General features: G+C 35.2%; 5 protein-coding genes across 13 annotated transcripts in view; 3 read left to right on the top strand and 2 right to left on the bottom strand.

Annotated features, from left to right (window-relative positions):
* LOC122406245 (protein DPCD) overlaps window positions 1-443 on the top strand; it is a 1,262-nt gene extending 819 nt beyond the window's left edge. For both annotated transcript variants that reach the window (XM_043411599.1, XM_043411600.1), the window contains exons 3-4: window positions 1-160; window positions 226-443. The exon at window positions 1-160 is cut by the window's left edge and continues 74 nt beyond it. In XM_043411599.1, coding sequence (XP_043267534.1) covers window positions 1-160; window positions 226-330 — 265 coding nt within the window. In that variant the 3' untranslated portion in view covers window positions 331-443. The remainder of the gene's footprint in view (window positions 161-225) is intronic.
* A 529-nt stretch (window positions 444-972) lies between these two features.
* On the top strand, window positions 973-7,050 carry Vps35 (Vacuolar protein sorting 35). Of its 7 annotated transcripts, none has more exons than XM_043411584.1 (13): window positions 973-1,110; window positions 1,806-2,004; window positions 2,537-2,660; window positions 2,767-2,962; window positions 3,033-3,242; window positions 3,406-3,489; window positions 3,571-3,807; window positions 3,888-3,908; window positions 4,629-4,777; window positions 4,883-5,369; window positions 5,468-5,887; window positions 6,013-6,156; window positions 6,242-7,050. In XM_043411584.1, exons 1-13 carry the CDS (start codon window positions 1,108-1,110, stop codon window positions 6,419-6,421), a joined length of 2,454 nt encoding a protein of 817 aa, XP_043267519.1. In that variant the 5' UTR covers window positions 973-1,107; the 3' UTR covers window positions 6,422-7,050. The 7 variants fall into 7 exon arrangements, with proteins under 7 accessions (XP_043267519.1, XP_043267517.1, XP_043267516.1 ...); XM_043411582.1 differs by having other exon boundaries at window positions 983-1,110; window positions 1,785-2,004; window positions 3,048-3,242; XM_043411581.1 differs by having other exon boundaries at window positions 983-1,110; window positions 1,785-2,004.
* Window positions 7,051-7,411: 361 nt separating this feature from the next.
* Window positions 7,412-11,563, top strand: Nsun2 (tRNA (cytosine(34)-C(5))-methyltransferase Nsun2). Its single transcript, XM_043411591.1, has 10 exons — window positions 7,412-7,586; window positions 7,821-8,303; window positions 8,476-8,560; window positions 8,755-8,917; window positions 9,216-9,323; window positions 9,434-9,766; window positions 9,848-10,174; window positions 10,482-10,849; window positions 11,033-11,200; window positions 11,282-11,563. Exons 1-10 carry the CDS (start codon window positions 7,521-7,523, stop codon window positions 11,440-11,442), a joined length of 2,262 nt encoding a protein of 753 aa, XP_043267526.1. The 5' UTR covers window positions 7,412-7,520; the 3' UTR covers window positions 11,443-11,563.
* Window positions 11,564-11,659: 96 nt separating this feature from the next.
* Window positions 11,660-23,171, bottom strand: LOC122406237 (centrosomal protein of 104 kDa). 2 transcript variants are annotated; one of them, XM_043411579.1, is made up of 16 exons: window positions 22,935-23,171; window positions 20,110-20,274; window positions 19,491-19,702; window positions 17,506-17,692; window positions 17,206-17,417; window positions 15,660-15,870; window positions 15,421-15,568; window positions 15,054-15,180; window positions 14,745-14,971; window positions 14,337-14,606; window positions 13,836-14,049; window positions 13,463-13,644; window positions 12,901-13,046; window positions 12,715-12,816; window positions 12,488-12,613; window positions 11,660-12,385 (listed from the first exon to the last, which is right to left on the bottom strand). In XM_043411579.1, the coding sequence occupies exons 1-16, from the start codon at window positions 22,963-22,965 to the stop codon at window positions 12,315-12,317; spliced, it is 2,631 nt and encodes an 876-aa protein (XP_043267514.1). In that variant the 5' UTR covers window positions 22,966-23,171; the 3' UTR covers window positions 11,660-12,314. The 2 variants fall into 2 exon arrangements, with proteins under 2 accessions (XP_043267514.1, XP_043267513.1); XM_043411578.1 differs by lacking the exon at window positions 22,935-23,171 and adding an exon at window positions 20,737-21,185.
* Window positions 23,172-23,306: 135 nt separating this feature from the next.
* Dpm1 (Dolichyl-phosphate mannosyltransferase subunit 1) lies at window positions 23,307-24,888 on the bottom strand. The gene is made up of 4 exons (XM_043411598.1): window positions 24,735-24,888; window positions 24,397-24,607; window positions 23,885-24,075; window positions 23,307-23,800 (listed from the first exon to the last, which is right to left on the bottom strand). The coding sequence occupies exons 1-4, from the start codon at window positions 24,878-24,880 to the stop codon at window positions 23,581-23,583; spliced, it is 768 nt and encodes a 255-aa protein (XP_043267533.1). The 5' UTR covers window positions 24,881-24,888; the 3' UTR covers window positions 23,307-23,580.
* Between the last annotated feature and the right edge of the window lie 20 nt (window positions 24,889-24,908).

Raw genomic sequence — 24,908 nt, 5'->3', positions numbered from 1 at the left:
TTACAGTATAACAGCTGAAGAAGATAGCACGATAACGATACGCACGAGTAATAAAAAATATTACAAAAAAATTAGAGTGCCCGATTTAGAAAGGGTGGGACTGAAACCAGAGCAGGAACGGATATCGTGGACACATCAATTCAATACTTTGATAATAACTGTAAGTTTTTGGCATTCAAAATTAAAATTTTTTTCCTCCGTATTTGACATTTTTTGGATTTTCAGTACAAAAAGCCCCCACTCGTTTTGGATTTGGAGAAAAAAGTTCTTCAAGAAGTGCTTCAACTTAAGGCACTGAAAGACGGGGATGTTCAATGTCCTACCAGTTAAAACCATTGCGTGCTAATAATGTTATTCTGAAATATGTATGCATTATAAGTGATTATTACCATAAACTAAAATTGTAAGTTTTATAATTAAAAACTTCTATTTCTTTTTCCTCATTGCCTTCTTCAGAATGTTAATCCTATTCAATATAACTCAAGATGGTCAAAATAAAAATTTTCAGTAGTGGTCTAATGGCAGATGGAATTATAAAGGATAGATTTTCTAATCCCTTATTGCGAATTTTTCTGTGAATTCCCAGAGTTTCCCAGATATTTTCCAACTGTAGGTTTAAGAAAATGATTAAAGTTTCGATGATTTTCATATAAAAAGATAAGTAAAAATTTGGACCGAATTTTGAAAACGAACCAAGCTCGATAAGATAGGATCAAGCACCGCATATTTGTGGAAGTTTGAATTCAAATTATTAAATTTTTCGAAACAGAGTACATCAAGATTCAAATTTTTCGATAGCTTAATTTTTATGTACACACCCTATAACTTATCGAATATATATAACATAAAAAAGGACAGTACAGTTCACGACGTTATTTGACCACTGTATGGCTCCATCCGTAATTTACCGTTTAGCGTGTCAGTTGAAGGGAATTTTTGTATGATATGACCACACTTCCCCATCCCTGCAACATTCCATCTTGTTTCATCTACCACGACAGATAGGCTAATGTTTTCTAACCACACTGGACTGTGGTGGCAAGTTGGCACATTATTGGTTAGGTGGATAATCTGTTAAATAAGTTTTCATTCAATTTATACGGAGCGATGGTAAGTACGTTATTATAATGCTCGTGAATTGCCAAAGTAGACTAAAATTAATTTGCATTAGAGAATCATAATTTTTGTAGACTAATGTGCAATAATTGTGTGTGTGCGTGTGCGTGTGCTTGTATATACCCGTATATACATATTGATAATCACGGCTCTTTCATAACGAGTGGAAACAAATGCATTTTTTTGAGGGGGCTAACACTTGTTTGCGGTATCGTATTTTTCTAATTGTTATCATCATAAAACTGGCTGATCTTCGAATTCATTATAAGAATCAAAATTTATAACTTTCTTTGGAGAGTTGAAGCTTTGGGTGTATTATTGCACGCCCAATTTCGATTATAAGAATAACGAAGTACCTCGTAGAGGTAAGATCATCCTTGTCTAAAATAACAGTTTTCGGATATTGTTAAGACATGAGTTATTATATAGAAAAAAGATAAAAAGTTCAAAGATTTTTTCGATCATGCTTGAGGTTTTGGGTTTTTCGTTTGGAAAGTATGTTTAATTTCTCACGAGAGGTATAAGTTCACAAATTTATCAATACTTTCCATCGGATGGACCAACAATAATGAAAAATTTGTGTGCAGAGTATCTCGTTCCACTAGTGTAGCGCACGCTTGTTTTGAGTTGCTTTTATTCAGCATGGTGCTACCTGGAATCCCTGGTAGGTATCTTTATTCTTCTCGCAGCCAATGACGCCAGTCATGTCGAGTGTCGAGGAGCAGGACAAACTACTGGAAGATGCCATTGGTGTCGTCAAGGTACAAGCCTTCCAGATGAAACACTGTCTGGATCACAACAAACTCATGGATGCCTTGAAACATGCTTCAACCATGCTCGGTGAACTCAGAACTTCGCTGCTCAGTCCCAAGAGTTATTATGAATTATGTATCCTTTTGACAATTATACTTTTTCTAAAATATTTGCGAGTCAACAGTACATATTTCTCGGTAAAAAATTTCAGTGAATCGGAATCTCAGAATCTTGCTGTTGTTTAAAGATTCACAATGGATACGTATAGCTCCCTTCGAAAGTTTATAAATGTTTTCCAATAACTGCTAACTAAGTATTCTAACCAGTATGGGTCTTGTAATGTTCCTAATACACGTAAATTGTTCAGCAGATGAATTTCGTTTTTATTTTTTTTTAAATCTTAACTTTATTCTTACCCCAGAAAATCATTAATTTCATACATGTTTACAACACAGATTCTGAAGATTGTCTTCAAAAAAGTCAAAATCAAAAAACGAAATTCCAATTTAAACAAGAACTTCAAAAAATCTTTCGGCATAGTCCAAAAAATATTCTCACGAAATAAATTCATTCGCATGGATACAAGTACATGCTCTACCGTAATCCATGACTTATGATTAGAAAAAATGAACGTCCAGACCAATTTCCTTATAAATATGTATACTAGATATGGCAATTACGGACGAGCTGCGACATCTAGAGATATATTTACTAGACGAATTTCAGAAAGGCAGGAAGGTTGCAGATCTTTACGAACTTGTGCAATACGCAGGAAATATTGTTCCTCGTTTGTAAGTACTATTGTCGACCAATCTATTAACATTTTTTTTTTTTTTTTTTAAACCACTTGTATAAATTGAACAACACTGAGAATTGAAACTTTTTTCTTTATTTTAGGTATTTACTAATCACAGTGGGTTTGGTTTATATAAAGACTAACCCCTGTCTAAAGAGAGATTTATTACGAGATTTGGTAGAAATGTGCAGAGGGGTGCAACATCCATTGCGCGGTCTTTTTTTACGAAATTACTTGTTGCAATGCACACGAAACATATTGCCCGACGTTTCGGAAGGCGATGACGAAGAGGGAACAGTACGTTAGCGAGAACTCGAAATGCCAACAAATATACATTTATTCTATTGCAAAAATTTCGTGTTTCTAGTATATTTGTATTCAGGTTCGTGACAGTATTGACTTTGTCCTTATGAATTTCGCGGAGATGAATAAATTGTGGGTACGGATGCAGCATCAAGGACACAGTAGAGATCGAGAACGGAGGGAGCGGGAAAGAGAAGAATTAAAAATCCTCGTTGGAACGAATTTAGTTCGCTTGAGTCAATTGGAATCCGTTACACTAGACAAGTACAAGAAAGTAATGCATATTTCTTTTTTTTTTACTATGATATCAAACGCAATAAGTACAAGGGTGAAATAAATATTTCTTTTTCTATTTTTCCAGCTTACTGGGAATCTCAAAGTACATTTAATCGCACTTTTTTTTACATTGACCTATTAAATTGAACTCTTACTTTCAGCTCGTGCTCCCTGGAATTTTGGAGCAAGTTGTGAGTTGCAGAGATGCAATAGCTCAAGAATATTTGATGGAATGCATAATTCAGGTACATGATCATCAAAGACAAAAGGAAATACAGAAAATCGTATATTATTGAATGATTTCCCATGATCGTTTCTTCTTTCAGGTTTTCCCAGATGAATTTCACCTTCAAACATTGAACGCCTTTCTCAAATCTTGTGCAGAATTACACAATGGTGTTAACGTTAAAAATATAATAATATCGTTGATTGATCGTCTCGCAACTTTCAGTCAAAGATCCGACGGCGTCGGTGGTCCGGGTAGCCCGAGTCAAATTCCTGGAATTCCACAAGATGTTAAACTTTTCGATGTATTCAGTGATCAAGTTGCGACCATCATTCAGGTACGGGAACGACCATTCTTCTGGTTCTATTGATCTTCGTTAAAATTTCAATTTCTTATTTTGTTGTTTGAATAATTTAGCGAACGTTCAGTGATGACCAGGTACTACACTGCTCTTGACAGTCTGTGATGTTTACGAATAACAATCATTCTCTTACTCATCTAGTTTAAGTCTGAGAACGATTTCGCTTTTATTTAGTTTTTTTTTTTTTTTTTTATTCCCCAGAACTTCCCTACGTATGAATTGTGGTACGAAACGTATTTGAGGGTTTTGAAAAAAAAATCTGCAACTATCGCTATGACAAGCTGTCTCATTCTAAATTTTCGGTTTATCATTTATTTCAAAGATTTCTTTCCAAATTCCAATAATCACTCATCAAGTTCAATAATAATCGGTGCAACATTGAGCATTCCACTTCAATATCGTGTTTTTACGTTTCTTTTTCTCTTTTCCTTTATCCGGCGATAGTGTTCCGCTCTTGCTCTCTAAAACGGGTCAACGAATATCAGTGTTCTTGATAGATTAACGCATTGGACTCGATACGTGTTGGTATACAAAGGATGGTTGAGCTTTGGTGGGGCGAAAAATTGTATATAGCTCCTGTAAACTTGTTTCGTGCGTAGAATTCGGATTCTCTCAGTCTCAATCTTATTCCAAAGGGTAGTGAGATTGCGAATGTGTACAGCTTTTTTTTTTTTTTTTTTCTTTAAATTTTGTTGTGTTGTTAACTTCAAAACATATTTAATTCTAATAATTTGATTTTTTTTTCCAAAACTTACCATAAATTCGAATCGTTTTGATTTCGAACTTTTTTTTTTTAGACTAGACAAGACATGCCGCCTGAAGATATCGTCTCCTTACAAGTTGCCCTCATCAATTTGGCACATAAATGTTATCCTGAAAGAGTTGATTACGTTGATAAAGTATTATTCACGACCGTCCAAATATTCGAAAAACTCAACGTAGAGAAGTAAGTTTACACTTTACATCGCTTCTTTAATTTTTTTCCTTCTATAAAAAAATGTCTATAACTTTATTTAACATTTTCATGTATTAAATGTTTTTTTATCGATAGATTGGAATATAACAGTGCCGTGTCCCGAGAACTGGCCAGATTAATGAAAATTCCAGTGGACAATTATAAAAATATACTGACAGTATTGAAACTCGAGCATTTTGCACCTCTTCTCGAGTATTTCGATTATGAGGGCAGGAAACTTCTCGCCGTTTATATAATTACAAATATACTCGAGAATGAAACGCTCATACCGACCCAAGAACAGGTAGACGCCATACTTTCTGTCGTATCTCCTCTCGTTCAAGATCAACCGGATCAACCAAGTATCGAAGAAGATCCTGAAGATTTTGCTGAGGAGCAAGGACTCCTCGGGAGGCTTATACATCATTTCAAATCGGAAACTGCTGATCAACAGTACATGATACTTAGCGCGGCAAGGAAACACTTCAGTGCTGGAGGAAATAAGCGAATAAAATATACTCTTCCGCCTATCGTGTTTCAGGCTTATCAGCTCGCATTCACTTATAAAACTCTCAAAGATCAGGTCCGTAAAGTTATTTGTTTGTTCGTTTAATTCTTGAATAGAAATTTTCAGAACGTTGGAGCTAATACCGTTGATTCCTCTTACAAATTTGCTTGCAGGATGAAATGTGGCAGAAAAAATGTCAGAAAATATTCCAATTTTGTCACGCAACGATAACAGCGTTGATGAAAGCAGAACTTGCTGAATTGCCATTAAGGTTATTTCTTCAGGGAGCTCTTGCCATCGGCGAAATCAGGTTTGATAATTTCGAGATGGTAGCCTATGAATTTATGAGCCAAGCATTTTCGATATATGAAGATGAAATCAGCGACTCGAAGGCTCAGTTAGCAGCGATTACTCTCATTATCGCTACGTTCGAGCAGATGAGCTGTTTTGGTGAAGAAAATGCTGAACCGGTCAGAAATCAGTGTGCACTTTATGCGAGTAAATTGTTGAGAAAACCAGACCAGTGCAGAGGAGTCGCAACGTGTTCCCACATTTTCTGGTCTGGTAAATCGTTGGCAACAGGAGGAAAAGAGGTAATTTTTTTATCGCGAAAACATTCTAAAAACAACTTTTCGTTTAAAATTAAGAGTGAACTTTAATTAAACCCACTCAGAGTTTTTCTTTGCAACATTAACTTATTTTATTTCTGATTAAACAGATGCAAGATGGTAACAAAGTGTTGGATTGTTTAAAAAAAGGTATTCGAATTGCAAGCCAGTGCATGGACACCTCTGTGCAAGTGCAATTGTACGTTGAGCTGCTCAACCATTATATTTACTTTTACGAAAAGGAAAACTCATCAGTAAGTTTTGATCTACGTCAGAAAATCTCTAAAAAAATAAACGCTACTTCGAATAATTTTTTGATATGTAATTGTTTTTCTTTAGGTCACAGTGCAAATACTTAATCAAGTCATAGCAAAAATAAAGGAAGAATTGCCTAATCTTGGGGTGAGCGAAGAAACCGAACAGATACAAAAACACCTTGCTAACACTTTGGAACATCTTCGAAATCGCATGAAGTGTTCTGATTCTGAAGGAGGAATGTACCATGGTCTGGTGGTTTAAGTGTTACGAAGCAACTATTATATAACAAAAAATTTTGCATCAGTGAGATGCAACGGGTTCAAATACTTTTCTTGTTCAAACATTTTTAACTTTAGGCTTTCAACGTGGTGGGACCATCATTCTCTGGTGTTTCCTATTCTATTTTGAAATGTCTAAGGGAAATGTTTAATTAAGATAAGAAACTGAAAAAAGAATTTCCCTTGTATCTCACTGATCGAAATTTCGATGAAATCACCAGTCCTTCGTGTAATTTTGTACATAATAATATGACGATAGTTTATTGTCCGCTTATGGTTCAAATAACCATGACTTCGGGAAATAATGAATCATGTGATTTTTTGTTCTTCGCAAATAGAAAAAAGAAGTACTCGTTATCGTGCCGATTGATTTAATCAAGGTGAAATTTTCATTTATTGTTTATGGATTATAAAAAAAACAGAAATGATATATTTTACACATACAAGTATATCAATCATTTTTATCAGGCTCGAGCCCACAGTGCATTTTCAAATTCTAGAAAGGATAAGTTTCAGCAAATAATTTGTTGATGAATAAAGTACGGTGAAACGATCTACACTCGAAAATAATGTTGTATATTTGCCAGAATAAAATAATTGTATACAAGACTACTTTTTTGTTTTTTCGTCTACAATCGTTGAGCAGTTATATTTGCTCCCATCTACGCAAAAAAAAAACAACTCTTTCAGAATTTTCATTCAACATTAATTAGCTACGGATCTTTTACTTGTTAGCATTTTATACTAAAAATAGCTTGTATTGTTTTACTCTAATAATAATAATAATAATAATAATATAAAAAAGAATAATAATGAAAATTGATAAGGCATATGTCTGTTTTCACGATATCATATTTTTTTAAAAAAACCGCCGTGGTATTACGAAAAAATCTAGGAATTTATCATTTTTTTGTTGTCACAGATAAAAGTCACTAAAAAATAGGTAGACCTGTCAAACACTTGTTTGCACTTGCACTTGTTGACCCTTCCATTCTAACCTTCTAACTCGACGTTCTGTAGCCACGTGCATATTTATTATATTAAAACGTGAATAAATCTTAAGACAAACTTGATTTACAAAAATGGGGAAAGGACGAAGACACAAACCCAAAAAAAACTTTGCTGAGAAACGTCGGGAGAAGCAAAAGGTGAGATTATATTTGATTCGTAAGATTGACCGGCTCCTTATTAGAGGTTATGTTCAGAAATAAGACTGTTTAAAGTTGTATTTGGTGTATAAATATTAATATATTCAGAGTGTGTAGCGCTACTAGTTCGTTTTTTATGAATTTTCCTGAAAACAGTGTTCGTAAAAAAATAGAAACGTTTCATTCTAGGAAATATTTTTTATCATTTCACCAATTTTGCACTAAACTTTTCAGAATAAAGACGAATGGGATAAAAGACCTCAGCGTTGTTATGCTGACATCATAAGAGAAAACAAGGATTTTGAAAATTATTACAAAACTCAAAATATTGTGCCAGAAGAACAATGGGAAAAATTCATCAATACTATGAGAGAAAATCTTCCTGTTGCTTTTCGTATAACTGGCTCAAAAGCTGAAACTAAAGCACTTTTGGATATAATAAAAGGAGATTTTTTCGAAGAGATTTTAAATACAAAACTTGATAATGACCAAGATTCCACTGGTACAGTAGAAATAATGAAGCCTAGGTGTCTGCCCTTCTACCCAGATTCACTGGCTTGGCAATTGCAACTTACTCGAAAAGACATACGTCGATCAGAGGCTTATACCCGACTCCACAATTTTCTAATCGCCGAAACAGATAGCGGAAGTATCAGCAGACAGGAAGTTGTCAGTATGATTCCACCTTTGGTTCTTGATGTCAAACCGTGGCACAAGGCAAGATTTTCTATCCATACTATCTTTTGACGGTGAATTGATCACATGATCGTTCAAATTACTTTCTGTCACAAAATTTTTGTTTTCAAAAATTTTAAGAAAATCAATTCCATGTAAAAGTTTGGCAGCATCCAATCATTTTGTGATAATCAAATTATATGTATTTTCTTAGGTATTGGATATGTGCGCAGCACCTGGCTCAAAGACAGCTCAACTCATTGAAGCCATTCATGCCGATGAGAAAATTGCACATCCAAGTATGTAAAAAAATCAATGTTGTACTCATTTTTCTATGAGAACTGATGTTTCATTAAGGAAACAAACTTTATATCCCCTTTGGGAATTCACTGAAATGTTCTTTTATAGATGTTCAAGGTATCAATTAATTATTATAATTTATGTAAATGATGCTTTTACATGTTTAATTCAACATGAATTTTCAATTTTTCAGAAGGTTTTGTAATAGCTAATGATCTTGACAATAATCGCTGCTACATGTTGGTACATCAGGCAAAGAGACTCAATAGTCCAAATATTTTGATCACTAATCACGATTCATCGATAATGCCAAACTTCAATTTTACCAAACCCGATGGCACAAAAGGTTTATTGAAGTAAGAGATTAAAAAAGAATAGAATTTTGAACTTGATATGAGACTTAAAAATTCATGTCGACTTTGATCATTATTAAAACATTGATATTAATTTTCAATCCCCACAATGTATTTTTCTACTCTAATCTTCTAATTAGTTCAATCAGACTTTATTCTTTCATTATTCTGGCAACAAAAGAAATTCGTTAATTTTCATCGTTGTAGGGTTCGAGGATTGAAATATCGATTTTTCCAAATCTTCTACGAACTCTCTTTGTCTAAAATTAAAAATTCATGAACTATTCTTATTTGCATGCAGATTCGATAGAATTTTAGCCGATGTGCCATGTAGCGGAGACGGCACTATGCGAAAGAATCCCGACATTTGGTGTAAGTGGAGTCCGGCAAATGGAAATAATCTGCACGGGTGAGAATTGTATTTTCATATAGTGTACAAAAAAATCGTTAATTTCAAGATCGTCAATGAAAAAAAAAAAAATTAATTTTCATATTGAAAAATATTTTTTTTTTTTACAGAATTCAGTATAGGATAGCAAGAAGAGGTTTAGAAATGCTGGAAATTGGCGGAAAAATGGTGTATTCGACGTGTTCTCTAAATCCAATCGAGAATGAAGCAGTGTTGCACAGGCTTCTATGCGAGACGGGTGATTCAGTACAACTGGTAGACGGTAGAGACTACGTACCTGGTTTGAATTGCGACCCGGGTGTAACGACGTGGATGCCCGGTTCAAAAAATTTGAATTATTACAAAACATGGGAAGAAGTTCCAGAGCAATGGCAAACTCAAATACGTCCAAGAATGTTTCCTCCCAAACCGGAGGACGCTCACAAGTACAATCTTGAAAAATGGTGTGTATGCTGTTTTTGTTATCTCTTATTATTTCGAAAACTGATTGAATAAAAATAAACCGATCGAATAAATTTTTGCAGTTTAAGGATATTGCCACATCATCAAGACACAGGCGGTTTTTTCGTTGCAGTATTGGAAAAATTAAAGACTCTCCCTTGGGAAAATGACACAACTTCGACTAGCCGGAGTGACGAGCAAATTAATAACGATGATAAGGAAGAGGTATTGAGTCTCGAGGACGAAACCGTTAAGGTAGAAAACGAAAGAGCTGATAACAAAAAACGAGGACCAGAAGAAGTGAAAAGTCCGTGGGGACCACAAAGAAAACGCAAACGAGTTGTCGGCTATAGGGAAGATCCGTTTGTATTTTTTAAAGATGAGACGGAAGATGTCTGGTCATCGATAAAGTAAGTTTATAACAGTTTATGATAACAGTAATTAATAAAATAATTAATCATCCGTACAGAATGAAGAAAAAGTAATCAAAAATGTAAGGAATTTGACATTTTGCTATAATGGTGGTGCTTAAAATTTTGTTGGACTTGCCAGGTTTCTTTGTTGATACTAAGTTTCAATTGTTTTTCGAAGTTTAAAAACAAGGAATACAGGTTTTCATAGATATTTGAGAAAGAGCATTTTAAACAAATAAAAAAAACAATTCAAAATGATAAAGGTTCTGAAATATCATTTCGAGCATTATTTATTTTGTTCCAGAGAATTCTATCATATCTCTGATGAATTGGATCCTCGGTGTTTGCTAGTGAGATGTCACGAGGGCAAGAAAAAAAACATTTATTTCACTTCGCCGGTGATTCGTGACATTGTTTTATCGAACGAGGATAGAGTTAAAATGATCAATACAGGAGTAAAAACTTTCGTACGCTGCGACAACAAGAATATGAAATGCGCTTTCAGGCTCGCACAAGAGGGTATGAAAAGCATATTCTCTTACATCGGTGAGAATCGAAAGGTCCCGATAAACAAGGATGATCTGATAATGCTTTTGCAAAATGACAATCCTCATACACCACCGGAAATTGAAAAATTGAGCAAGTCGACACAGGAACGTCTCAAAGATTTCCGTAAGAAGGTTTCTTTTGTAAATTCTTTTTGGAAAATTGTGATCTTAAAGCGAATCGTTAGATAAAAACGTTCTAGAAATCATTCTATTTTTTCAAATTTTTAGAGAACTGTTTCAAATTATTTCTCTATTCATGCGTGTAATTATCGTTCATTTGTGTGACTGTACTCGAAATTTTAAACAGCGACCGGTAGTTGTATTCTCTTGTATACGGACGAGAAAGCTGACGATTCTGATTCTTTAAAATTGGATATGGTTGGATGGCGTGGCACGATGTCACTCAGAGCATATGTTCCTACTCACGATGCAATTCATTATTTACGTTTACTCGGAGCCGACTGTTCCAAATTTGGTGCGTGCAAAAAAAAAACTATTGAATCACGAAGATAAATATTCTTTTATTTAAAATATTATCGTTAATTTTTTTAAACAGAGAAAAACAAGTTCAAAGAAAACCGTGATGCAATAGCACAAAAGAGTGAATCTGTAAATGGAGATGTTCCGGAGGAAACCGTCCTTAAGGAGAACAAATCGGAAGACGATAACGAGAAAGCGGAATCGATGGAAATTGCTTCAGCCGGTGAAACAACTTAAATCCAACATATTATACATTTTTTTCTCAACATGGCGAATATTTTACGTTTGAATACAGACTATAAATCTACTCTATATACGTATAGAAATAAAAATCGTGGCTACCTCGATTGTTTATGGATTTTAATAGATTTTATACGATTTGAGGAAAAGATCGTTCCCCAATTTGCGTTTTCATCCTTGTTGGAAAATTGAAAATATACACAGAACAAAACGATTACGATCGAGTTTGATCCGGAGTTCATTTTTTTGTTTCTTTAATATTAGAGTTAAGAAATTACATAGGACGTTACATAACATTTGCGCGTAAAGCACCCTTTTCTTTTCCAATGTTATCGTGAAAATTCGGTATCGTTTCGAGATTCAACGATAAACAGCTTTACATACTATCGTAAATGTAAATTACAAACTTATGGCCGGATAAAGAGGTATTATCGATATTGACCCTGCCAAAAATCGTTGAATTTTAATTTATTGTTTTTTGTAAAATTTAATTGCAATACGTTAGAGTCCATCATTTAAGGCATGGAATTTAATGTTTCGTGGAATTTTTGAGAAAACGTTGTTCTTTTCTCTTTCGAATCTAACATTCTACGTCGGCACGGTTTTTCCTCCTTTCGTTCTCATCAACAAATTCATACCACGATGACAGACTAGTCACTTCTAGTGAAACTAGTAATTTCTAAAGGACGGGATTTGACTATACTAAATTTCTCACTCTCTTCAATATATGTATAAATATGCAAAAACATTACATTACTAGTAACAGATAGATAAACTATAAAAAAAGGGACAAAATGTAGATAAATGAAAACGGGCTCGAAAAATCTAAAATGCTCAACGATTCAAAATTTGAATTGTTTCGTTTAATTTTAGTAATCGCGGGTGGTCGGCGACGTCAATTTGCCACTTAAATTTTGCGAATTGGATGGAGATTTTGTACCTATAAGAAAGGAAAAAATGGTTGCGTTATATGCCAAAAGAGAATTGTTCGTTGTTACATAAACTCAATCATGTAGAGACGCATTCTCTTCCGAAAACTCACAAGTTTTGCTAATTTTATTGCGGGGGTTGTTCGCGCACGGATGATCTCCCATCAAATGTTCTCTCCACTTATTTTGATTGACTAGAGCACGACACAGAGGGCACCTTTCATATCCTTCTATAGGCTCTAGAAAATGTTCAGTTTTTCAGTGATATGGCGTAGACTCTTACAGTTTAAAAAACTTCGATTATTTGACATTTCAAAAAAAAAATGAACGATCAACGTACTTGTACATTTCTCATCTTTCGAATGTTCCGCAAAAATTTTTTCGAGAACGGCTTGTTTGCAAACGTCACACTTTACGTAATTATTTCGAAGATCACATTCGTCTGGAAATAAAAAACGGTGAAAAGTGCGATTTCCATTTCATAATAAAGAAATGACAATAAATTCAAATCTTGAAATAAACTTACTTAATAGATGTAAATTTAAGTAAGAAATCTCAACAACTTGCTTGCAAGCCTCGCATCTCGTGAGCATTGGACAAGTTCGCCAATAGTGTATATTTAAACCCTCTTCCGAGTATACTTGCCCTTTCGACAAGCAGAATATGCACAATCTGAAAGATCCAAATTACATATTAATCGCATTACAACCATTTCCATTTAATTGTTAAGAAATTTAACCCTACACCTCATGTGCCTTTTTTCATACCCTCAACCTCATGACCGGGGTTTGAAGGCACCCCAATCTTTTTCTGCTTATAAATCCGGTCCTACGATGCTAAACTGACTTTATCCTACACCATTTTCTTCGTTTTTTTATAACAAAAAGAATGATGTTCGATAAAACTAATTTCAATTGAATTTATATATAAAAAAATCCGTCGATAATCAGTCGATAATGTCGCTTGTTAGGACGGGAGCGTAGTTTGAAGTTCGCTTGGGGTGTGCTCACACCCCAGTCATGCGTTCTAGGGTTAATGACAAAAAATGATATTCTATTATTGTTTTGAAATCCATGAATAATAATTACTTGTCTCCTTTGTGATCCGTGCTATTCTCCGACGGTGATGTCACACTCGTTGAACTTTCCGTGCTTACAACAGGGCTCGTTCTGGGAGGAGATTTGGCAAGACTAGCAACGTTATTATCCATTGATTTCGTGCGCGTTGGAGTAGCCGTCGTTTTTTGCGTAGGCTCGGTTTCTTTTTTCCTCTTGGTACATAAATTTAATGAATAATAAATAAAAAATACTCGGTACTATTTGGGACAACTTTGGATTTATAAGGAAAAATCTACAAATAACAAAACATCACTTGAAAATTTGAAGAAGAATTCGTGAAAGAAGAGAAAAATGAAGAATCTACAAGTGAAAAATCACATGAAAAAATGGGTGTACAAGATACCTGAACGTCTATCAAGTCAAATTCGTGAAACAATTGACGATAAAGTAAATTTCTCCTCGTTATATCGTCGTCAGGTGGTAATTGTTTTCTCACGAGACGCGGATTGACTTTGTATACGAGCACTAAAATTCTTTCGGAAACTTTTCTCACGGCCTCAGCTGGATGATGCAAACCGGAGCATCCTAATTCGGAGAGCGTGCGACACGTTAGTCCGCTGCAACAATTGCAATGCCTTATCACAACGAAAGAAAGTTCATTTCACTTATTGATTTCTTGAGGGATAGATCTTTGCGAATCGACCATTTCTACGTGAGTTTAACTCAATTCACCCCAATAAACGAAGAAGGAAAAGTCTTGATCGAGACATTGAAGTCCCTCTTGAAAAGAAATGAAAAGTTTGAAATTTTTTGGACGATAGCAAAGATCTGAGATTCCTCAAAAAAGGATCGAATCATTTTCACATCATTGAAATCTTTTTTTTTTTTTCAGAAAGTTTTTTACCTTTGCTTGTCTGTGGAAATACCGTGACTCAGGATGAGCTGTTCGACCATTTCTAGCCTGCTCAGGGCGAGCCTCTGATGAGTGCTGCTACTGACAGGACGACTAAGAGCGACTGGTATAATGTGCAAATCTCTGACGCACTTACAATCAGCCATGCTTAGTATGGTGTGTATGGCCATATTGTGAATCCTCGGTGTCGTGTCCCCGGATTTTGTCAATAATTCAGGAAGCAGACGATCGACACTTCGTGCTATTTCGGCCGGAGTTACCCTGTTGAACGTCCAGAAACATGCTTTTAAAGAGTTAAGAGGATTATATAAAAAGATGCGGATCGATAAAAACATTTGAAAACAAAAAATAGCAATAGACTTTCTTTTTTGTGATAAAACTTGTTTTTTTTTTGCTGACCTGTCGGTGGCAAATTCGGCGAAGAAAATTCTTATGAGTTGAGCAGCAAGACTATAAACGCTAAATACTTTGTCTCTGAGAGCTCTGTGTAACAATAAAATAGCTGCCCTGGCAGTTTTGTTCGCCGAATGCTTGGAAACTTCACCATCGAAAGTTCTCAATTCTTCCTTCAATTGCATAAGTCCTTCTTCTTTGTCGGTAAATTGTTTCGAGTAAAATTTCTCCACCTTCAACAAACGTTAAAAATAAAATACATGATCGAAGCTCAATAAAATTGAAGCCGAAATAGGAACCATACGATAACTTTACCATTTCCATTCCAAAAACTGATATCGGCAAGGCAGCTTGTTTCTTCTCCCTGTCGTTGAGCTTCGAAGTCACTTTTATCTCCATGTTGTCCAAGTGACATTCCCTCGTAAATTCGTTTGTATGGGAACTAATAACACATTATTTTTCGCTGTTATTCATTCATTCAAAAATGGGACTCGATAAAAGGAAGAGTATTTGTTATTCATCCCGAATTTGTGAGAAAAAAATGGTTCTGATTAATACTTTGAGTTTTGAAATAAAAATTCATTCACATTAATGAATTCGAATCTCTCTGACAAAAGTTCCAAATTTTTGCAATCGAATCCTAACAAATTCAAAACATAATAAAAAGAAGTAGAGAAATTACTGTCTCAAAGCTGGTATCGTTCGCTCTTCGTAAGCTTCGTAACTGGATCTGAGAGATGGTCCAGCTGATTTCGTTTTCCTTCGTAGCGAACCCTTGTTGCAATTATTATGTCTTTCGAGAACTCCGTTTGGTGGGCTATCGGTTATATCTGGAAATGACAGTTCGTTTCGTCAACTGTACAGGATGAAATATTTGTGATCAGAGAAAATAGGGTCTCGCTGATCGTAGAGATAACTTACCGGGACTATTGGATTTTTGATGCAAAGGCGATACCGGTGGTTGGTGAGGTGGACCAGTGGGGGATAGTGCTCCTTCGCGACTGGGCGGCACGACTAGTCTAGGCGGGGAAGATATGTCTTCGGGTGCTATCGCAGCTGCTGTACCACAACCAGAATCTCCTGTTTGAGGCTCTTTTCCATCCACGGATGATATATTGTTTTTTTCCAATGGCTGGATATTTTCAAAATTTTTTTTTTTAAACTGTCAAGCCATGTGTATACGGGGTATTCCATGTCAAGTGGATCACCCCAATTTTTTACAATTTTAAAATGACTTCATAAATGTTTGCTGTGTCGTGTGAAGTGCCCAGAAACATCTACAAATAATTTCAAATTTGTAACTGCTCAATTTTACCCACAGTTTTTGTTTTTCCATTTTTTTTTTCGATTCTCTGTGTATTGCAAACTACTAATTACATTTAAAAAATGTAAAGAAGGAAAATTTTTGGTTTTTACACATACTTTCTAATAAAAAGACTTTCTTAATGGTCCACGTTAATTTTCGATAAAACTAAAAAATATAATTTTTTTCATTGGGAGAGATCCTTTTTAAATAGCTGAAAATTTCGGAGGGTTTTTTTGTCGGTCTGCAAACCACAAAAAAAATGGCGTGATGGCAAACCAGTATGTACACACTGTTTTGTGTGTTTTTGCGGAAAAAAGCTTCTGATGTAATTATGATTAACCCTTTCTGTCGTAGTGGGTCACCAGTACCCACCTTAATCTCACCAGTTTTTTATTATTAAATTTTTCCTACTGTTTTTGAAAAACCTATCTCGATCGAAATATATTTTTCAATCAACCCCATAAAATATTAAGTATTTGATGAAAAAGAAAAAATATGAAGAATAACTTTGCCATGATAAAACTAGTTTCAAAAATAGTTGAATTAATCAAAGTTTCTTAGAGGATTTTTTGAAAAAAATTAAAAATGTCCCTTCCATTGAAATCGACATTTTTTTCAATTCAAGATGGATATTATCTATTTTTTCATGCTTTTTTTTCGAAAAGTGCAATAAAAACCAAGATTTAAAAAAAAAAAAAACTTATTTCGGTCCATTATTCCCAAAGTTACAAGGGTTAAAAAAAAAATCCGAAGCTTTTACCGCAAAAACACACAAAACAGGACACAACACATAAACAGGAAAAACAAAAACCTCTCAAATTTTCAGCTTTCTAAAAAGGGTCCCTCTCAAAGAAATTAGGGTGGTCCACTTGATATGGAATACCCCATACATTTTCTTGTCAAGATCGTTTAGTTTTTCATTTTGCATATAAAATGATTTGTATCTTACGAAACGTTCAACGAAGAATATCGTTGGTTTTCTATTGTACGTTATTTTCTGTCGATAAAATTGCAGACTTTTTTTTTGCAGCTTGCAGCTCATTCGAAATGTCTAACCAAAGTATCATTGAATCAGCCAAAAATGGGTTGAGTTCCGATAGTGCAAACGAGATACAGTGAAACGAGGATGGTCGACCAAAACCATTTATAAAATATGATTACCCCGTGGAGTTCTAATAAATCCTCGATCTCGAGAGTCTGGTAAACTTGCTGTCGATAGTTTTGAGCCTGTGCTTTTTTGGCCTTCGCCTTATCGTAATCTTCCAATGCAATAGCGTATTTTTTTTCCAGCTCGTACTTGCCCAGACGTTCCCCAGCTTTACGAAGATTTTCCATTGCGACTTTAAGCTTCGAGGCGTATTCGAATCGTTCTTCTGTGTGCCAACAAAAAAAGATGCTCAACGTTGTCTCGGAAGGACATGAATTTATGGTTTACATATATACTCAATGGCAATTATTTACCCTCTGCAGCTTGGAGCTTCTTTGCCTCCATTTGCCTAATAATCTTGGCAACCTCGCGATCGACGTACATCTCGAATACCAAATCGTCGTAGGGTGACGTGTAATGAGGATTGTAAGGAGTATCTCCTTGGTTCGTAAGCTCTTGGCCGTATGGGTCGCCAAGAATATTAATAGCTATAAGACCCACCTTATCAGAGTAAAAAAGAGCAAAATTAGGGACATGCAATCAAATAATTATTCCAAACTTTAAATGCATTAGTTCCAAATTGTACTCATTTATTTATTCATATTTTATTCGAAGAAAGGCGTTATAGAGAATTTCTTTTGGAACTTCAATACTCCAAAATACTTTGTTTCGATATAAAAGTTTTTTTTTTTATGCACGTTTTGAGAATCATTAGATTATTTATTCGAATATAGAACGCTGGAAAACACTGACGGAAAATTTTATTGCGTTTGCAAAAGTAACGTTTATATTGAAAAAAATGAATGTCAATTAAAGTAAATTAAGGATATACATGTGCGTCGTATTAGTCAGTTGACAGTCTTTCCATATTTTTTAAAGGAATTAACTCGCTCATTCGTGTATAGCACAATATTAGTAAAAATGCGTTATCTTAATTTTTTAATCGTAAATAATGTTTAAATTGATTTTTTTTCAGAAAATATCTCATTCCCAGTCTTTCACATGATCCGGTAGTACATTGCGAAAAGGCAACGTTTGACAACGTTGGCGTACTCAGTTGACAGATTAGATCAGGGATCACCATATATAACCGTACCTAAAAAGTACAGCTGTCACTTCCATTGACAATATATGATAGAGGTTTGCGCTATATACGACAAGTAACGTATGGGCCTGGAAAATTTCAAGATTGTGTAATCATTTGTCGTCTTCAACTCAGTATTTTTTATTCAGATGGCCGTGTTTTAGCGTACCATAAGATTCCGCGGGATTCAATTCATATTAATAATAGTTTTAATTTTTGACATCTAATTTAGAAATAGGGTATTGCACCTTTTTTTGAAAACTGTTTTAAAATAATCCTGTGATCGTAATAAACCAGTAGAATTTTTATTTCAATTTTATAAGACCGAAAACTATCTTGAAAACTATTTTTTATTTATGATTTTCAATTTTCGCGCGGAAACGCTAACCGCCGTGTTTTTTCGGTTTGTGACGTCACTCCGTTAGTAAACAATACAATTGCGAAAGACCAAGTAATAAGATTTGTAAAAATAATGAGTTATAGTGGTAAATCATTGGTGTCTCGTGCCTGAATGCAATAATACAAGTGTAAAAATGCCACAAAAATTGTGGATTCATCGCCACCATCAACATATTTATCATTGGTAGATTTGTACTATTTGCTTTCACAAAACCGTTTTCCATAATGCGATTTTAATCAAATGAATGATAAAAGTCCACAAACGTGCATAACAACTTGTAAAATTTCAAAATAACACAGAGCGCACAATAAGAATCTAGATTGTTTACTATCGGAGTGACGTCACGTTGGAATCCAATATGCCGGCGGATGGCGTTTTCGACATTTGAAAAACAGTTGAAAAAGACGATTTTTAAAATTGAATTATAAAATTTACATTGCATTTTTATGAATAAATATTGACGTTTCTCGTTTACTTTTTACGAAATCTATCATAATCATGCATTTTTATATATTTTTTTACATGGTGTAAAATACCCTATTATAAAATTTTGAATTGAAAATGGTTGAAGGGGCCAGTAAGTCATCGTGGCCATAAGCGACTTGTAAATTTCTATACTTTTCGACTGTTGATATTTCAACCAAACCGTCGATAAGGGGGAGTCTTGACATTTCACAGGCTGAATCTTGCATTGTAAGACTTAAGAAAATTAGAGTGCTATCTAAAACCAGCCCTCGCGCCTGTACATCCTTAAACGTCGTACATGGCTGACAGATATTTTCATTTTATTTTAATTTCATAAAAATATTGTTTACCTGACCATGAATGTTGTGCGCGTTATTGTGTGGTTTATGAAGACGAAGTTTGAGCGACAGGGCTTCCGTCTCCGGTAACACGACGCTTTTGAGTTCACGACTCTTATACAAAGTCGAAGCATTGTCGGAGAGCGCAATGTAGCCCAAGTATGTGAAATCTGTTGACGCCGATGCATTTTCCTCACAAGTCGTCCAGATTTCCAATTTCTCCGCTGTCAATGATGAACAATAAAAATTTTAAACAGCGCCCGGAAAAACAATGATTCATTCACAAGATTATTTATTTTTAATGTTGATGATAAATTGAATGGAGAATTTTATTAAATTAAAAATAATATTAATTTGAATCATAGAGATAAAAGTGATTGAGAACAAATTTTGTGATCGAAAAGCTTTGAAAAAAACGATAGAATGATTCGAAATTTCGAGTACCTTAAACAGGAGTATCGAAACGATATTTCGATCGATCTCTTCGATGGAATTTGAAACAATTGTTTCTCAATGAAGAAATAAATTTTGATAAAATCTTATGAAAAGACACAAGTTAAAAAATAATCGTTAAGAAAATTGGAATCCGCTTCGATATTTAAAATGTTTATTAGGTTACGTATGAACTGACGTATGAGGTACTGATGCGCGAGGACTTGTATCCTAGCGAGTTTCGTCGGGCCATGGAGACGTAGAATCAGCTCCTGAGGGTATACACATCTTCTAGCACTTTGCCAGCCCCTTACGGTCGGGCCGTGAACGTTAAGTTCCAACGACGAATGCCTCTCTTCGTCGCCTGTATAAAACAGCAATAATCATTATTTTCAAAAGATTTAACGCAAATGAACATTTTTAAAACTAACAATGGAAAATCTCTTTTGAACAGCTATAAAAACGAGCTCCAAAGGGACACATCCCTTACGGATTATTCGAAGCACGTGGGTGACAAATGTGAGACAGGCCGCTGTTATTTATCTCGTCAATGAATCTAGCAATAACGATATGACGAAACCCCAGAAAAATTGGTGAAGAAATCATAAGTTGATAAATTATTGTTAGAATTCCCCGAACGCGTTTAGTGAGCCTCTCACGATCTTGGAATATTAGCAGAGGGTAAGCTGCTCGCACGTACAAGTGGGAGGGTTTTTAATCGATCAAAATTTCTAATCGCTCTGGTAAGCAATTCAGCAGGTTATCGAGGATCTCGGTTGGTGAATTGAGGAGAGAAGTGAATGAAAAGAGGGAAAAGAACACTCACTCGTCGCGTACACAACGCTGAAACCGATTTTCCTCGGCATTCTGTTGGACTTGGTATTTTTTTTTAGTTTCACGTTGAGAAACGAAACGACCCTTTTGTGGGGGTGTACTAGCGCGAATGTAGGAGGATAAAATGGAGTTTGATGGTATCCGATGCAAAGGGCACAGCCATTTTCAAAAGCTCGACTCACAAGGATCGAGAGGGCAAAGGAGAAAGTGGAAAAGCAAATGGAAAAGATAAAAACGATGGCACACGCGTTTCACCCCGGACCATGGGAACAACCCCCGATCCTTGGTTGACACCAATGGTCTGAACACGACGAAGTCTCCTACTAAACTGACAGAACTCTGAAATAGTCAGCTCTTCGTTTTGTAAGTAGTATAAGCCGACAGGGGTCGCAGTTAACATTTCTGCGCGCGGTTGACACAAGGGGTGGCCTCGGAGAGGGAGGATTTTCTGTAACATTATTACAGTCTAGGCTTAAAGAGTACCAACGATTCAGAACATTTTCGTAAAAGCTCTAACCAGTTTACCACCAGCTACACTAAAGCAAGAACAATGACAGATTTGATGAATTTATCTGTATGCCATTTAATTTATTACTTCCGAATAAGTTTTTATCTTCTTTCAAAGTATTAAGGGGGGGGGGGGGGTAAGGTATTTAATTTTTTTTTTCATTTTTTTTTTCATTTTTGAAATTGAATGCATAATATCTAGTGTTTAAAACTTTAAAGCGTTTTTCCCACAACTCACGTTTTCAAAATCGGCGCTCCTCGTAACTCGCCGCTGGATCATCTGAAATCAAAGAATTAAAATTCATTCGTTAGATAATAGTTTTCCCCAGGTAACGCTGGAGAGTTTTTTTTTTGTTAATAATTTTCATTTTGCAATAAGAAATTAGCCGATTTTTTCTCAAAAAATTGTGATTTTCCCTTCAAAGTGGTCGGAAAAATTGAAAAATTCGAAATTCGAAAAACCCTCCCAGCGTTACCTGGGGAAAACTATTATCTAACGAATGAATTTTAATTTTTTGATTTCGGATGATCCAGCGGCGACTTACGAGGGGCACCGCAAACCTACTTTTTTCGGAGATACGTCCGAAAAATTGCTGCCATTGCTCCAAATATCAAATTTCAATGTACCACTGGTCAAGTAAAGATATTTTTACTGTGTCGTCAGTAAAAAATTCACAAAAACATGGCTTTTTTCGTATGATTTGACCTTACCCCCCCCCCCCCCCCCCCCCTTAAACAATTGAAAATACTCCAAATCAATGGGTGAGTGGAGAAAATTGAATTAGAGAATCAATGAAAATATATATCAAATACAGTAAATGCCAATAAAATGGCTTACAATATTTCATTTCGTACATGAGATAAGAAAATGTAAATGTAAATTTAAATGTGAAGGGAAAGGGAGATGTAAAAAGTTGAGCTGTACATTGGAATAAATACTGCTACTATTTAATTTGGTACAGGCTTTTTATCGTCCTGTACAATGGTTTTATTTTTTATTCCCAATTTTCACGGAAGGAACGAAAGTTTTGTTATATTGTAGCTTTTTTAAATTTTGGGAAGAAAAATCCTCGGTTTAAAATAAATAACTATGTTTCATCAAATTCGAAAACGATGCACGCCTGCTCCACGGCGCGTAACTTTGACTATGACATTGGGAAAAGCGATTGTAATACGAATACTTCGTCTTTCGACATGAATCGAAGTTGAACAAAATTTGAATATTTGAATATTTTACCTTATCACTTGGAATGAATAAGTTTTTAATAATTACCGTGAATTTCAATGCAGTACGGTGGAAAATTCTAATTATAATTGAAAAAAATACTTCAAGATTACCGAAACGTTGCATACTCAATAAACTTTTTATATTCGTCTCGACACAGAAGCTGTTCTAATACAGCACAATCCTATCAGACGAATCAATGACGAATCATCAAGGGAAGAGAATCAAAAGTATTTAATTTTTTGCTCTAATTTTTCCTGCAATGTTTGAACACCACGTTTAAGTACGCTACTGTACTTCGGGAGTGAGAGACTGCGATTGCCGAGACAGCCCAACCCTCCCGCATATATAAGAGAACGAGTGGGAGGGTGTTTTCTTGGAACGAGAGTCATGCAATAAAAGATATTAAATATTGCAGCAACGAATCATATCTTCGGCCTGGTCTGACCCACACGAACCACGTTTTTTTCTGCGTATTTTTCCCCTCATCCCCGCTCCTCTGTAGGCTTCGGAGCTTTGATGCTTCGTTGCTCTATGAAAATATCAAGAACTGAGTTTCCTGGCCGATCAATAAATGGAGGCTGCGTGACGTTACGGAGGGTGCGGCGTGACCGAACCAGAGGGAGAGTGACGCGAGAATTGCACGATGAATCTTCATCTGCCCTATATTTTCGGAGTCATTCGCCACCACGTGGACGCGAGCACGTGTCGAGCTTGAATATCCCTCAACGTCCGTACTCGATCAGAATATTCAGATAAAAATAGGAATTTTTATAAATATGCCCACATGTAAGGGGTTTACTTGAGAAAGAAGAATTGAAATGGAAAAATTTACTATCGGACTAATTCGGAGTCTATTTGTTTATTTTTACTGACAGAATCTATTTTTTTTTGTTTCATTTCATTTATTACGGAGGCTTCTGTATACAGGTACCAATTTGATTAATAGATTATTCATTTAGAGCTGATTATCATCGAATTTGATGATATTTTTGCATACTTTTGACGTAGTCGAAAATTGAATGTTTATAAATCGACCGAATATAATGCCGTAGATTTCGGCTACCATAGATAAAAGTGATTGAATATTCAATTATTCGGAAATCACGTAGTGGCGAATAGATACAAAAGGCCTTTGACGAATTGAACGATTTCCGAACCCCCGAGTTTGGATTCTCCGTAAAGACGATCAACGAACGATATTGGAACTTCGCCTATCGTGTAACTGAACTGTCGTGCTCTGACCATCATTTCCATTTGGAAAACATAGCCTTTGGACACACACGATTGTACGAGTTTTTCCAACACTTCTTTTTTGTAAAGTCTGCAAACCAAGGATTTCATGTCATTTTCATGGTAAACACGACACTATACTGAAATTATGATGTTACGAAATTGAATTTCGTACCTGAAACTTCCTGTCAAGTCGCTGACTCCTGGCCTCAGGAGCAATTGAGTAAGGAAATTAGCGCTTCTGCTTATTAGTTTTCTTCTGAAATCCCAGCCGTAAACTCCACCTTCACCGGCATATCTCGTTCCAGTCACAATATCCAGAGATGATTCGAGTTGTTTCTCAATCATTTTTGGGATGAATTTTGGCTGCAAAATTGTGTTTCCATTTGTACGGTTGATGCAATGATTTTCAAAAATCGAATTTCATAATTTTAGTTTAAATATTTTGAGCAAAATATCATCAGGATCATTTTCGACTGTGATGTGAAATGTTTTTACTAAAATAGGTTTCAAAATGAAGAATAATTATTCTGATTATAGTTGCATGGTTTTGTTTGTGAATTTTGTTATTTAAATGTCTTTAAAACAACCGAAAAACGACCAACTTCGATCGTTTTTGTACTTTTTTCGACCGATGCCTGGTCGTACAATCCGCTAGGGTATTTCATTGATCTTTAGCGTACTTACATGGTGCGAGAGATCAGCATCCATAATGACAATAAAATTTCCAGTTGCATATTTTATGCCATGTATGTAGGCTGTACCCAAACCAAGCTTTTTTTCTCGTGGTTTCAATACAATTTTGTCTTCGCCATACAGTTTTTGCAACTTTTTGGCAACTTCTAAAGTCCCGTCCGGGGAACCATCATCAATAATGATCACTTCATATGGATAGCAGCTGAAACAAGTTTATTATCTGCTGAGTGATGAATTTTTCTATTCATGCTCTACTTCGTATGAAGTTTGGGAATTATTATGTTCTATAAATAAATAACACGTAGCATTGAGGTTATGTCATAACTTACCACTGATCCATATACTTGACGATCAACCATATGATAATCGGTAAATTTTCGCATTCGTTGTACGTGGGCAGAAGAATCGAATATTTATTATCAACAGTTTTTTTCGAATCATTTTCGATCGTTCGACATTCAGTTTCGGCAGTCATTATAGTCAAAATGCGAAGGAAAAGTAAT

Source organism: Venturia canescens, chromosome 2 (assembly GCF_019457755.1).
Source record: "Venturia canescens isolate UGA chromosome 2, ASM1945775v1, whole genome shotgun sequence".
NCBI classification, from domain to species: domain Eukaryota; kingdom Metazoa; phylum Arthropoda; class Insecta; order Hymenoptera; family Ichneumonidae; genus Venturia; species Venturia canescens.
This window is presented reverse-complemented; position numbering and strand designations above follow the sequence as displayed.

What these genes read in the sequence shown, in the direction of transcription:
- Vps35 (XM_043411581.1), top strand. An exon ending in GGAAATATTGTTCCTCGTTT is followed by an intron (nt 2,661 to 2,766) that starts GTAAGTACTATT and finishes TCTTTATTTTAG; the next exon opens with GTATTTACTAATCACAGTGG. An exon ending in GCGATGACGAAGAGGGAACA is followed by an intron (nt 2,963 to 3,032) that starts GTACGTTAGCGA and finishes TCGTGTTTCTAG; the next exon opens with TATATTTGTATTCAGGTTCG.
- Nsun2 (XM_043411591.1), top strand. Translation starts at nt 7,521, where the DNA reads ATGGGGAAAGGACGAAGACACAAACCCAAAAAAAACTTTGCTGAGAAA. An exon ending in ATGTCAAACCGTGGCACAAG is followed by an intron (nt 8,304 to 8,475) that starts GCAAGATTTTCT and finishes GTATTTTCTTAG; the next exon opens with GTATTGGATATGTGCGCAGC. An exon ending in AAGTACAATCTTGAAAAATG is followed by an intron (nt 9,767 to 9,847) that starts GTGTGTATGCTG and finishes AAATTTTTGCAG; the next exon opens with TTTAAGGATATTGCCACATC.
- LOC122406237 (XM_043411578.1), bottom strand. Translation starts at nt 20,776, where the DNA reads ATGCCGAGGAAAATCGGTTTCAGCGTTGTGTACGCGACGA. An exon ending in TTGACTTGATAGACGTTCAG is followed by an intron (nt 13,645 to 13,835) that starts GTATCTTGTACA and finishes TTATGTACCAAG; the next exon opens with AGGAAAAAAGAAACCGAGCC. An exon ending in CAATAAAATTAGCAAAACTT is followed by an intron (nt 12,386 to 12,487) that starts GTGAGTTTTCGG and finishes CCTTTCTTATAG; the next exon opens with GTACAAAATCTCCATCCAAT.
- Dpm1 (XM_043411598.1), bottom strand. Translation starts at nt 24,880, where the DNA reads ATGACTGCCGAAACTGAATGTCGAACGATCGAAAATGATTCGAAAAAA. An exon ending in ATGCTGATCTCTCGCACCAT is followed by an intron (nt 24,076 to 24,396) that starts GTAAGTACGCTA and finishes ACAATTTTGCAG; the next exon opens with CCAAAATTCATCCCAAAAAT. An exon ending in GACTTGACAGGAAGTTTCAG is followed by an intron (nt 23,801 to 23,884) that starts GTACGAAATTCA and finishes CTTGGTTTGCAG; the next exon opens with ACTTTACAAAAAAGAAGTGT.